Genomic DNA, 14,611 nt, shown 5'->3' with positions numbered 1-14,611 from the left:
TTTTTTGAATACGTTTGGTACCTCTTAAATCATAGATGCTGTCATGTCATGAAGAATGAAGTCGAATGGTACAACAGCAAGTACCTTTGCTATTTTAATTAGTGAGAAACTCTGCAGAGTTAATGGCCAATATGAAAAATATTTGCCACCATATAACTACATTGGGAGAGGAAATGATGAGTTACAAAAACAATTCTATTCAGAATTAACAGTCGAACAAAAGACACTAAATTGGGATATAGTGACGATCACCATCATTTGCGGACTATGGTTCCATGACAGCTGGACGGATGCAAAGAGCAAATACTGTATTGCTAAAGGTTTCCAAAGGCTGCAGTGCTGCATGTTGAAGCGGACAGGACAAGCTAATTGGTGAATTTGTCTCATGACGTTAGTGACAGGTACCGACAGCGACAATGAGAGCGAGACTGCAAACATGTTTCAAAGGAAGTTCTGGGGCTGTACCCTTCTGGAACTGAAGAGGTCTTTGGTGGGTTAAGTGCGCAGGAGGAAGAAGACGAAGATAGCAATGATTTTTCTGGGAGGCTACTGTCTAATGAGCCGTGTTTAGCATTGTTTTGAGAAAAAAAGGGATTTATTGGTGTTCAAGCTCTTACGTTTTTTAAAAATACATCTGTGTGACAACATTTTCAGACTAAAAATTATATTTATTGGTCAAGTATGTAAAAATACCAGGAATGTTTCTTGATAGTCACAACACATCCAAGAAACATGAAAAATAATCATTAACAGGAGATTTTTTTTAAATATCTAAATTTTAGCTGTTGTGGCTTTATGTCAGGTGCGCTTTGTCGTCTGGGATTTCCTGTCATATGCATTTGGAAATTTGCTGCCTGTGTTTCAGTACTCAATATACTTAATGCGCAATGCAATATCCGAGTTACTTTAATAGCTTTATGCGCCGGTCACAATAGGGAGTCCATAAAGAACACAGTTGAAGGCTGATGGTGTCAGTTCAGGTTTGCGCTGACGTTTTTCTTTTGAGTCAGAGACAGAATTGCGATCTGCAAAGGGGGAAAAAAAAACTCATGTCATAAAAAGTCTGCTTTTGAGATGGCTAATTCTGCACCTCGTCCAGTTACATTTGTCAACTGGATGCTTTTCTCTTTCCAGAGAAATGAGAAGAGGTGGAAATGTTTCTGCAAGTGATTTTAGACAAACAACATTTGTATGGCTTCTTATGCAGACACGCTCATTTGTTTGAAAATTTCGGTGGAATGCAGAATATACTCTACCATCTAATCCCGTGGCATCATTATCATCAGCATCCTCCTCGTCATCATCATCATCTCGCCTGAGGGAACGGACAATCTGACCAGAGGTCTGTCTGCCGCTCAGAAAACCTACAAAACAGATTCGATCCTCAATTCCCAAAGCCAAAAAAGCAAATCATGTACTGTAAACAAAACAAGTAAATAAATAAATAAATCAAATCATACAATACAATACATGCATGCTTGAAAGAATTTAGTGTTCAGAAGTGACATGTCCAAATACAGTCAAGAGCGAAGCAGCATGTTTTCGACACTTCCCTACTCCAACACAGCTGACTCAAATGATCAGGATCATCATCAGGCTTCGGAAAAGCTAGCTAATGAGTTGATCATTTGAATCAGGCGTGTTGCGGGAGGGAGACATCGAAAACATGCTGGATCCCTATGCAGTCCTCAAGGACCGGAGTGGGACACCTCTTGTTTAGAACATACTGTCCAAAAAGTTGCTCATGTATTCAGAGATCTGTTGAAGGCTGCTATGCCACTGGTTGAGGACAATGCAGTTGACGCCATTCAAGCTCAAAAGCAGAGCGACCTCCGAGGGCTTCTCGAGGGTGCGTTGTCCTGCCCTGGGGGAAACGAGTAGCAAGGTTAGGAATGCGAGGGAAATCTGATGCATGAGTCTATGTTGACAACATAAGGACAAATGTAATGTGAATGGAGTCACGTTGAAAGCGGAGAGAAAATATCAAAAAGAGATAATGAATGGAAATGTTTTAATGAAGGGCTACATTTACCTTTTGTCCACGTCAAAGTTGGATGAGTGCACAGCATTGGTATTACTCTGGACCAGGTCAAACAGAAGAGCCATATGGCATTCTGAAAAGGACAGAAAATCATCAACAATGTCTGCTTTCATGTAATTTATCCTACTTTTGAAAAGCCCATTCATTGTGGGTTCATGTGTGAAAAACAGGATAAAAAGAGGTATTTTATCCAAACACATCGAAATGCAAATGGGAAGAGGAAGTTAAAAAGAGGGCGGCACGCTGGTCGACTAGTTAGCACGTCGGTGTCACAGTGCAGAGGTGCAGGGTTTGATTCCGGCTTTCCTGTGTGGAGTTTGCATGTTCTTCCCGCACCTGCGTGGGTTTTCTCCGGGTACTCTGGTTTCCTCCCACATTCCCAAAACATCTGTGGCAGGTTAATGGAACACTCTAAATTGTCCCTAGCTGTGAGTGTGAGTGCGAATGGTTGTTTGTCTATGTGTGCCCAGCTTCATGCAATGAATCCCACAAGAGTCACTCTGAACCAACCAGAGGACGGAAAAGTGCTGCCTCTATCCAGCTTGGCAGGCTCTCCGATACTGAATATGAAATCTGATTGGTCGTTCGTCTTTCAAAAAAAAAAAAAAACAGACAAAAAAAAGTACAGATTCCATTCTACTGGGTTTGCAATCCTGCATCTGAAGGCCTTGGGAAGTTTATATAGCAACAAATAGAAGCTGAAATCTCATTGGATGAAAGCGATAATAACGATAACCCACAAACGACTTTAAGACACAAAATTGAACAAAGACAAAAGATTGCTGGAAATGAATCTATGTAATATTGCCCAAATTTATACAACGTTTTGAAGGCAGGTCAATGCTTTTGATTTTTCGGCCAGTAGGGAAGGCCGTGAAGGCCCTGACGACATGCCACTGATATGGCTAAAAATGTTTTGCTCAACTAGCTATTTGGGATTATGCTATTTTAAGTTCGCTGTATCTTAATTACTCATTTTTGCAAAGGAAACTTTCTATGAAATGTTTTTTAAAAAAAAAAAGGAATTCAGAGGTTTTTAAAAGTACATCATGCTAAAGCTCCTTTCCCATGTGATCTGACCCCCGATAAGTGGAAGAAAATTGATGAAGGAATGGGACATTTATTGCTTATAACGGTCAAGAAATACATTAATAATGAATGACTTTGGGAAAATATACTTTACCTGACAAATTGAGAGCTGCGAGTTTGGCAGATGGGACTGGAGTCAAGAAGCGTTCCGCTCCCAGGTACATGAATCCACTGCAGTTGCACAGCACCTTTTCCAACTCACTCAGACTTTTTATTTATTTTTTTAAATAGGAGATGGCATTAGGAATATTACACTATGACCCATGCAATGCTTCTTTCTGTCAGTAGATAAATGTGAATTTTAAAAAAAATGACAGAGCCCCACCTGGGAGTTTGTTTGATGCCCACAAAGCCCGGCAACAAACGGTTAAAGTGCTGACCGTATGCGCCCCAGTTCATCTTCATCCTCTCAACAAGAGTGGTCCCTTCTGGAAAACGTTTGGACAACAATGAATTTATAATTAAGTACAGAGTTCATCACAGTACACACAATTTCTAGCTGATTGCAATACATAGCTGTGAAGATATGTTGAGGAAGAACAACGAAACTTGAGGATGCTGAATGTAAGAGGATGTGTAAATGAAGCAGGAGGAGCAAGCACAATGGACGATTGTGACAGCGTGCTTTTTATCTCATCTATTTACAATCTATAATACTTTTTATAAGTCATTTTGACAAAAAGTGCAAGAATGTTTTGTAATAATACAACAACTGGACAAAACATGAAAAGCACGCTGGCAAATTGGGTCTTACAAGATGCAATGCAAGAGTATTAGCAACGTTCATTACAATAAGGCCCAGTTTAAGATGAACTTCTTCCCTCATTTAGCATCAAGACTTGAATCGAACGATATGATACAGCCTACTACAAACTACAACCCAAATAGTAAACATACAGTGATAGTGACATGAATACATTTCTAACCCTATCTATCAAAACTGAGCATAAAATATTCTTGGTCTCCGTTTCCCCGAAAAGTAATGACATGACTTGGGTTCAAGTTTTACTCACCAAAATTGTTGAAAGTGTTGACAATATCTTTGTCATTAAAGATGCATTTGAAGTTCTGTGAGTTCGTTGGGACGGTGCGCTCAGGCAGAACGTGACTGGCAGGTATCTGCGGACATTTGAAAATATGATAGCTTGTTCACACAAAGAATGGCTTTGTCCATTTACTTAACTGTAAAAGGAAGGTGGCCATAGTTTATATGGACACATACAATGAATAATATTAAACATTGTAAGGGTTATGCAACACCTACAGAATCACAAATTAATTGCTATTCACCATTTTATTTTAGGCAGTCAATATTTAGGCGTTAAATGCAGGAAGTGTTTAATTGTTTCTGTTGGATGGTCCACCTATTAGCGGATAAATCGATGATCACTTTTAAAGTCCTTCTATAAGGTTTGTAAGTAAAAAACACATTCGCCGTGCATGTGGCACATTGGCAAAGAGCAGCCGAGAGACATTTGCAGCAGACAAATTGGCCAATGGAACCAAAGCTGAAGTTCAGAATGTGAGAAATAATAATAATAATAATAAGACATTTTATTTGTGGGCGCCTTTCTCAGAACTCAAGGAGTATGCTTAATTAAAAACCGCATTTGGCAACTGATGGATAAAGATTCTTAAAGGAGTCTGGAGCTTGGGGAAACACATATTACCATACTAACAGCAGGTAAATATGATATTGTCACTATCGAGCAGGCTCAAATCAATTTACTCACCGCTTTGATAGCTTGGCTTTGATCGACTTTCCCCTTCATGCCTTTACCCGCTTTGGGGTCCTTTTCCACCGCTAGAAGCAGAAGGCAGAATGAACAAATACGTGTGTGTTTGTCAAGTCTTTTCCACCATTTAGAGCACTTAACCTACCATACACAAGCAGAGGTACCGAAACCAACCAGTTAATAAGCACATTCAGTGAACCCTTCATTAGTGATAAATAAATAAATAAATATTTACAAATTCAATATATTAAAAAATGCAATTTATTAAACAGAAAAAAGTAAAGAAAATTTCAAGAGATAAATATATATATATATTTTTAATTTTTAATTGTACAACGTACTATCATGACAGTCACACGTTGACTACTAAGCGACCTAAATTTCCCACAGCACCGATTGGACAAGCAATGTCATGTAATCATCTGCAGCCAGTGATGGCCAAGCGGGCGTGTCATAATTAATTGACATGAGTCGGGTGTGTCTTGCCCTCCATGGCAGAAGCTCCGTCGAACCCCTGAGACCGATTCACCAAACCCCTGGGGTTCGATCGAACCCAGGTTAAGAACTACTGATCTAGAGGTTCAGAATATCTCAGAAGTCACTGGCATTTCTTTCAAACTGTATGCTGGGGGTGCAAAGGCTGGTCTTCTCAAAGTTTTTCATATGGTGCAGCATCAACGACCACTGGAATTGATTGCAAAATTAATAGGCTATTTAACCCTTTCAGAGACAGCGGTTACTACAGTGGACAGCTTATCAGGTTATCAGGTTACAGGGTGCATGAGAGGCTTAACTCAGATTTTGTCAATACCTACCATAGTCACACTAGAGTACATGACACACCTTATCATTTATATATTTATTACATTCATTCATTGTTTTCCTAACAATTCATCCACACGAGGGTTGCGGGTGTGCCGGAGTCGATACGAGTTGTCTTTGAGTGGTAGGTGGGGTACACCCTTAAAAACTATTTTAAAAAAAAGACTGCTTCCTCATGTCTTCACAACAATTCTTGTAAGCACACACTTTGCGCCATTAAAAAGACCAGAGACTAATATCCAAGTAAAGTTCAGAAGTCCGAGCAGGTTTTTCTTTTTTTGTAGTTGTTGTTTTTTGTTGTTTAGCAGAAGCCTGAAGGTTTTGCGCGAACACCGATTGGTATTTGGGACTGTACATAATTTCCTCCACCTTGACTTGACCGATGCCTCATTTCCAGCTGAAGAAAAACAGCTCTAAAGCATGATGCTGCCACCAACATGCATAAATCATGGTATAGTGTTTTTTCTTGGGGGGTGGGGTTGATAGCAGTGTTGTGTGTATAACAATGCAAATCAGGACTTGAATTTGTTTTTGTTCACAAGAATGGACAGAATGCTATGGTGTTATCAGAATACAAAATTTACTTTTGACTTTGATCCTATACCTGTCCGAGGGGACCTTGATACAGAATATGAAATGATACTAGGGGAAAAACTTGAAAGTATATAACACATTACTGTATTATCATTATCATATTCGGGCTGTAGAACTTGAGTCTTGACTCTCAGACTTGATTTGAAATCCTAGGCATTTGACTTGGACTTGTTTTGTACTTGGCCATTCACACTTCAGTCATCTATGTAGTTATTATTTGGTTGTTGAAGCCTTATTGTTGAAGGCTTTGAATTAAAATTAAAACATGATATATACAAATCTAAGATGCTGTGGTGTACATTGGTTCAATAATAAAAAACAGACATCAAATATTTGTCCATATTTTTTCCATACATCTTGTTGGATACATTTGGTTATATGTGGCCTGCACAGTCATGCTGATTAATAATTATGCCCCCTCCTTCACTTAAGTTACCTATCCCTGTCCTGGAGGATGGGGAAAAGATGCTTCAGGGGTGGATGTTGCTATTGATGCCGAGGTGACTCGTAATACAGAGCAGAAATAATTACTATCTGCATGCAAATTCTCATCCACAGGCAAAACTTATATCATGTCTTTCTTTAATCACTTCCACGCAATGCGACTGCATAGCTGTGTGCGATATTTCACCATACATACAGTGTCTCATTAAACGGAACCGATCATATACGGTATATTGAATGCTTTGGAAATTCTTTTGTACCCTTCAACTGTTTAATACCTTAGAACAAATGAGTTCTCTACAGATCATGGCTTTTGCATTGAGCTGCAAAAAGGTCCATTAAAGCCTACTAGAACATCTGAACTTTATTGGGGGATAATCAAAAGTAATTTAAACTGTGGAAGGTGTGTGCTTACTCTCATTTAATGAGTCTGAATGTGATCTATTCTGAACGCAGCTACATTCCAGGTGAGAAATATGCACATGTGCAACCACATAATTTTATTATTTTTACTTCCCCTCTCCAAAAGATGACTTTTTTTTAATTTAGTTGTGCTGGTTATGATTCAGTCATTCCCTTTAATTTGATTTTGCTACTTAGCTTTTCTTTTACATCCCTTGCATGTGCCCTGGCAGATTTTGTGTGTAAGTCTTTAAATTTGTGTACATTTGGGTCTTGACTACCTTTCGTAGGCTCTTCTCTTGGAATACGACTGCAAAAAAGCTGGAGGGAGAAATCTCGAGATATAGAGTTTAGAAGATCTCCCTCAAGGACAGACAGCGCCTCCAGTGGCAACTCCATCAACTTTGAATCTGCCAGCAACACCACAAATTCTCCCGCTGTTCCTTCTGATGTTGACAGACACCCAAAAACACAACCAGGCACATGCACACGTACAAAAGCGCGCACACACGCACACCCACACACACACATCATTGTGGTTACAATTACCGTACATCTTTCGATCAAATACTGTAGTGATCATTAGTCTTAGTACTACTAATGGTATCAATATAAACTAAAGAATACCAAACAGTATGAGGGCAAACATGTAGATGCTTATGGTCTTTGCTACTTTAGACTAAGCTTATACTGGGTGTATGAATCAACAAGCATTATGCATTTGGCCAAACACCAATGAAAATAATGTATATCCTGTACGTTACAAGTTGCTCAAAACAGCAAGAGTTGCTTTGGGTTGCCCACACTGAACAAAACTTTTTGGCTTAACGGTTAAATCTAGACTGAGCGATCTGGTAATCAATTTTTTTTAGGAATTATATCTTTTCAAAAATATCAGAAATTATTTCTGGGAAAGTGTCATTTTTCTCAGATTATCATGGTTATGGTACATGTCAAGATAAGGACGTCAGGTGTGTACTGTATTGCCTTCAAACAAACAGAAAAAAACAAAGGCAGCAAACGGTATTTTATTGAGCTATGGTCACATGGAATTCATGACCTGGATTTTTGTTGTCAGAGACCAACAAGAGAAGTTTTTAAAAAAAGGTTACAAGTTTTTGTTGACACAATATTATTAAGTACCAGTAGGTGAATATAAGCTTTGCCTGGGCCCTCAGTGGATCTAATTGCAATGCCTCCGGATAAACCACTAACTGTACCTTCATGTGAGGCTACTTTCTTTTCTTCACCTTTGGTTTGGGCCTTTTCAGAAACTAGCTCAGTTGACTCTTGGGAACTTAAAGAAAAATTGAAAAAGAGAATTAGCATAGCAACACAATCATTAGCACTCGGCACAAAAAAAAAACAAAAAACACTCAATACGATCTTCAATCCAGTACAATCTTATTACAACCATCCAGGGCTTGACAACAACAACCACCAAGCCCACCAAAATGTGGATTTCGTCAGTGGGAGGTAAGAATGTCACTGTCTACCTTTTTTGGAGGGTTGAATTTTTCACAAATGACATTTGGAATAACAAATTATTGAAATGTGATACTATTATACAACTCCCATGATGCACTGCCCGCTCCGTGTTTGCTCATTGGTCCATCCATGAACCCTTTTAGTGACAGGGTTCACGGGGAAGAGCGGTAATAAGTTGTAATTGCAAAATATGCCAAGAGTGTCTTTTGGGGTCGGGATAAGCAACTTATAAACAACAGTGTCTGTTAAAGTAGTTTATTTCAAGCCCTGGAACCATCACAAGATTAATGAAGTATCAGAGATAAATTCATAATTAATTTCAGAATTATGTAGAACACCACAAGGAAAATGTATTCAACTGGTTAAATATGAAATATTGAGGCATGATGGGCAACTGCTTAGCATGTTCGCCACACAGCGCAGAGGTCAAAGATTCAATTTTGGGCCACAGCCTTCCTGTGTGGGGTTTGCATGTTCTCTCGGTGCCTGCGTGGGTTTTCTCCGGGTACTCCGGTTTCTTCCCACATTCCAAAAACATGCATTGCAGGTGAATTAAACACTCGAAATTGTCCCAACATGTGATTGTGAACAACAGGGTGTGCCCTGCCTATTGCCCAAAAGACAGCTGGGATCGGCTCCAGCATGCCCCCCTTGTGAGGAGAAGCGATTGAGATAATGGATGGATGGATGACGATGACATATTTTGTCAAACTATTTCAAACAAAACAGAAAAGAATTGTAATGTGTAAATATGGCTCTTCTAAAATTGCGGGCATCCAGAAGCGGAAAGTTAAGGAACTATTGATAAAATACCTCAAGAAAGTGAAGTCCAACTGAGAAATGAGTGGATTCAGGTATTCTTCCATTTGTTGAACAATTTCTCTAAAGTGAAGTGTTAACGTATTTTCTTCATCAGATCTCTGCTCAATAAGTAAATAGAAAGAACAAGTTTGTCGCTTTTACAATAACTGCAGATCATAGGATGGGGAAAATAACATTGCGGTGAAAGAGGAGGAAAGACATACCGGATGAGCATCGTCAGAGGCTTCCACTTTTCCATCATGCAAAGAGGCCTCCTTGAGGAGTGCGTGTCTCATCTTTTGGTCAAAGACCTGCATCTGCTCTCGAAGAGCCAGCAGAGCCCTCGGGCAGACAGAAACCTTAGCCACCTGAGAGCATGTCAGTGAACCTACAACAAATACATTTACACTCAGTCAGACATGCATGCTCATAGACACATGCAGTTCAGGACTGGTAATTGGTCCCAGTGAGCACCTTCACAGCCTCCTGTCCATGTTTTCCTCCCATCCCTCACTTTTCTCCCCTCTCTCATTCTTTATTCCTCACTCTTCTGTTTCATGAACTATCGCTGATCTCAAGAAATGACACAACATTCAGACATTTGTAGACATTCTTTTCTTTGACTCCTGTTATCACTTTTGTCTCATGTAGATAGGTAAAACGGCCTTGAAGCAGTGTGGGTAAAAGCTACAGGCTTTGCACCATACTTCTTTAACTGAACTTTTAATGTGTGTATTTCAAATACAAAGTACCAGTCTATCAGAAACCAAACATTTTAAATGCAGACATTGTTTCACTTGCTGTGTACGTGTGATAGCACATTCCTAAGAGTATTCACTGGGATACAAAAAGCAAGTGTGTTTGTATAAATGTGAAACAACACCACAAGGAGACTTTTCTTCAACTCAATGACAATGACCTTGTGATGTCTTTAGTTTTGGATTTTCCACACATTCAGGGACCTTGTAGACAGCGCCGTAAAGTTCTGATCTAAAACACAACACCACACAGTTCACAAGCTCAGCTCAGAAGCATTTGGAAAGTGACAGTGAAAGTATTTATGAAGGGTCTACACAACGCCACATTTATCATAGAAACATTTCTACAAGGAATAGAATCTTGTACATTAGGATGTTTAATTTAAATATAGCCACATTTTGTCATGATGAAAAAAATGTAATAATGATGTACATACAATTAATGTAATTCTTGAATGTTTAAAAATACATTTGTATGAGCCAGTCAACAATTTCCAACTATGCCTTAAATCAGAGATGAGCAATTTACAATTATCCATCATTTTTTAAGCCGACCCAAACTGTAATCATCAGCCCAACATATTATTTTATTACACTTATGTAATCGCTTCCGTCAAGACTGTTATTATGATTATTATTAATGTCCTTCTTCTTCTTATTATTATTTTTTAGTTGCGTTGTGATTCGCTAATGGAGAACCTGTTCCCAAATATCATCGGGATGACATGTCTCTTTATTAGAATTTTTTGCCCAGGAGGTTAATGGCGAGGTGAATGCAAATTTTCATAGTTCAGTTTTAAGAATATTCCATATTTGATATTAAGAAAAAAGAAAAAGAAAGAAAAAACACAAACACAAAAAAAAAAAATACTATTAGATATATAGATGCACTGCAAAATGGCTGATTACATGATATATGGATGCCTAGAGTAAATCACGGATATACCAACCAATTCTAAGCAAAGTCTGAAAAGACATATAAAAACATCTTTGGGAGTGAATGAGTTAAATGATATATGGATGCCTTGAGCAAATCACGGATACTTGGATAACTGGAGCAATTGGAAGACGTCATTTATTGTAACTTCCTGTAATTCCAGCAGATTTGTAAAGTGTCCTTGGGTGTCTTGAAAGGCGCTTATAAATAAAATGTATTATTATTATTATTGTGAAGTGAGTATATTTTGAAGATCTTGGGGGTGTCGTTGTGATTGTGAGCAATCGTCTGACGTTAGCATGTGACTGTACCCCAAGCACGAAAGTAGTGTGTGCATAGAGTCCTTCATAGCACTGTAAGAACTAGATATGCTCTGGCGGTCTAGTGGTACATTTTGTTGCCTTTTCGTCAAGACAGCGGGTTAAATAGTTCTTAGTCTAAAATAATTAACAGCTATAGAAATTACCCATCCTTAGAGTGCTGCAGTAAAATAATCTTCAGGTCCAATGAAAGCTCTGCAAGAAGGTTTAGGTGGTTGGGGTTGATGGTTAGTTGGGAAAAGGCCTGCAAAAAGAGATTCTGTTGTAACACCGGCTTGATACGCAACATCAAATGGTCTTCAATTTATTTCAAGTTGAGTCTCTAAAAAGTGGTATATATAACAGGAAAACAATAGTTCTCCATTTCATTTCAGAGAAGACACTTGGGAGACACTAACTTGGAAGAATAATAAAGTGGGTATAAAAAAATCGACACACCTGTTCGGATGCCAGCTATTTGTGGTGAAAAAAAAAGAGACTGAGATAAATCATTTCAGAACGTTTTTCGCCGTTAATGTAACCTATAACATGCACAGGTGAATTTAACCCCCCGTGCCCCGCATCTTTTCCAGAAGGCAACTCAAGAGAAACAACCGGGAAAATATGTCTGTAGAAACATCTGCACATGGCTGTTATCAGAATTATCAATCATTCTTGAGTTAAAATGTGGTCATCACACACCAGCCAGCCACCATGTAATGAAAAGTCTGCTTTCCTTAACAGTTTTGTAGTCATACATGACAGCACAAGCCATCGTCCACAGAGAGATTCACCAGTATCAGAAGGATCTCATTGTTTAAAGGTAGAAACAAATTTACACATTTACACTTCAAATCGGCGGCCCGGTAGTCCAGTGGTTAGCACGTCGGCTTCACAGTGCAGATGTACCGGGTTCGATTCCAGCTATGGCCTCCCTGTGTGGAGTTTGCATGTTCTCCCCGGGCCTGCGTGGGTTTTCTCCGGCTGCTCCGGTTTCCTCCCACATTCCAAAAACATGCGTGGACATGCGATTGAACACTCTAAATTGTCCCTATGTGTGAGTGTGAGTGTGAGTGTGAGTGTGAGTGTGAGTGTGGATGGTTGTTCGTTTCTGTGTGCCCTGCGATTGGCTGGCAACCGATTCACGGTGTCCTACTGCCCGGAGACATCTGGGATAGGCTCCAGCACCCCCCGCGACCCTAGTCGGAAATGCGGTTCGGAAAATGAATGAATGAATACACTTCAAATCTCCCAAACACATGTGGGGAAAATGTGTGCGGTCTCATGCAACCAAGGTTAAACTTCCCAAAAGTACATTCCAGACAAGCTACTTATACAATTCCAAGCGGTATATTTTGCGCAAACAAAAAATGCTTATTGGATTGGATTGGACTGGATAAACCTTATTGTCAAATGTACTGTATGTGTAACATACAGCACAGATGCAATTTCTTCCCTCTCAACATAAAACAAGAGGAGCCGCTGCGGGTGTCCGCACCTTATCACCAAAATACCATAATTCCGACAGTAAAGAATGGTAGTGACAGCGTCATACTTTGGAGCTGTTACTTCTGCTGGAACTGGGGTCTTGGTCAATGTGTAAGTAATTATGAAGAGTTACAAATACCAGTCAGCGTTTACACAAATCCCTTAGGCTTTTGTTAGAACGGAAAAAAAAGGTTTCATCAGGGGCACTTTAAATTGTGGCAGGTGTGAGCCCATATTATTTTGGGACCAAAACATTTGAGGTAATATATATGTGTTCTGCCTATCTAAGCAATTTTGGAGACCACGGTACATTTGGAGCAGAGGCCATAACATCCCTTCATATCAAGTCCGACCTCAAGGGATCTTTGCAACTTGCTATGACACAATCCATTAATCATAAGTAGTGCGTATTGAGTGTGTGTGTGTGTGTGTGTGTGTGGGGGGGGGGGGGGGCTGGTACCTTGGAAATGCTGTTCAGGGAGTGTCTTACTCCTTCCAACACTTGAGTGGGCCTGCCCTCTTGAGAGACAAGGAGTTTCCTGTAGAGGCTGAGTAGAGCTGAGAGCTGGGACACGCTGGTGTCGTCACAGGCCACATTTAAAACATCGGCCATGACATCAACAGTACAAGCACTCTAGGGATAAAAACATACGTTTGACAAAGCGGCTTCTAGGTTACATCAGAATCATAGTTGGTAATGGTGTTCTTCACGAACAAATTAGATAAATGAGAGATGTTGTTTGGTACATTTGCAAATGATATCTTTTATATAGACTGTATAGTCATGTCATGTTTTGATGCGCAGAGCCTTACCTGAAACAAGGCAAGGTACTGACATGCCAAATCATGGTCTGTCTGGCCAAGACACTCCAGCATATTGAGAGAGGCATCACTCAAGATGGAGGCTGACAAATTGTGTTGAAGACAAAGACTAACAGTTTCAGACAGTACGTTCTTGGCTTGGGCCAAGAGCAGCTCAACTTTCCGCTTTTTTTGCTGCATGGTAAAGAGAGACACCAGTTATACTTCAACAGCTAATGCAATGTAGGTATGATGCACTGAGGTTCTATTCAGCCTAAAAGTGTGAGAGATTCAGGTAATAATAACAGACCAATACAACCCTCAAATTCTGTATAGAAAATACATTTTGCATTGCTGTGATGTATTGTATACAAAGCGGTACATTCAACAGATATGAATAAAAACACCCGCGACCCTAGTGAGGATCAAGCGGTACGGAAGATGAATGAATGAATGAATGAATGAATGAATGAATGAAAACACTATTCCAAAAATTGTGAGCTTGCTTTGCAATCGAACTTTCAACCCCCGCCCCAAAAAACGTACGCAGCTTTTGGGTTCCAGTTAGAATTAGGGCCAGAACCCGTTCTGGTTTGAATGCTTTTCGAATTGAATACAACATATATCTTTGTCTTTCTGTTATCATGAAACAACATTAGATTCTACACAGTATTTCAACAAAATGAATGATCAGCTTTCCACTTGCAAAGATATTTTAAACTGAAATAAATGAAATTAGGTGACTTGGATGAATGAGAAAATGTACAGGGAATGTTATATGTATAAAAAAAAATAATTCTACATTCTTTTCAACTGTGCCGCTCAGATTTTTTACGACACTTATAGGGGATCCAGATAATGACGTATAGGAAATAGACGAATGAGGTGAACATCAGTAATTTCACACATAA

General features: G+C 39.4%; 1 protein-coding gene across 1 annotated transcript in view; it reads right to left on the bottom strand.

Annotated features, from left to right (window-relative positions):
- Nucleotides 1–859: 859 nt before the first annotated feature.
- The window catches only part of LOC127610802 (cilia- and flagella-associated protein 46), a 45,586-nt gene continuing 31,834 nt past the window's right edge, over nt 860–14,611 (bottom strand). The window contains exons 45-60 of the mRNA XM_052081244.1: nt 13,713–13,895; nt 13,360–13,533; nt 11,579–11,676; nt 10,337–10,407; nt 9,642–9,805; nt 9,430–9,536; nt 8,349–8,425; nt 7,410–7,574; nt 4,864–4,934; nt 4,144–4,249; nt 3,456–3,558; nt 3,225–3,337; nt 2,033–2,114; nt 1,728–1,864; nt 1,257–1,364; nt 860–1,025 (exon numbers count right to left, since the gene is read on the bottom strand). Coding sequence (XP_051937204.1) covers nt 916–1,025; nt 1,257–1,364; nt 1,728–1,864; nt 2,033–2,114; nt 3,225–3,337; nt 3,456–3,558; nt 4,144–4,249; nt 4,864–4,934; nt 7,410–7,574; nt 8,349–8,425; nt 9,430–9,536; nt 9,642–9,805; nt 10,337–10,407; nt 11,579–11,676; nt 13,360–13,533; nt 13,713–13,895 — 1,869 coding nt within the window. The 3' untranslated portion in view covers nt 860–915. The remainder of the gene's footprint in view (nt 1,026–1,256; nt 1,365–1,727; nt 1,865–2,032; nt 2,115–3,224; nt 3,338–3,455; nt 3,559–4,143; nt 4,250–4,863; nt 4,935–7,409; nt 7,575–8,348; nt 8,426–9,429; nt 9,537–9,641; nt 9,806–10,336; nt 10,408–11,578; nt 11,677–13,359; nt 13,534–13,712; nt 13,896–14,611) is intronic.

Source organism: Hippocampus zosterae, chromosome 11 (genome assembly GCF_025434085.1).
Source record: "Hippocampus zosterae strain Florida chromosome 11, ASM2543408v3, whole genome shotgun sequence".
Taxonomy (NCBI): domain Eukaryota; kingdom Metazoa; phylum Chordata; class Actinopteri; order Syngnathiformes; family Syngnathidae; genus Hippocampus; species Hippocampus zosterae.
Note: the sequence above shows the minus strand (reverse complement) of the source record. Positions and strands in the feature narration are given on the sequence as shown.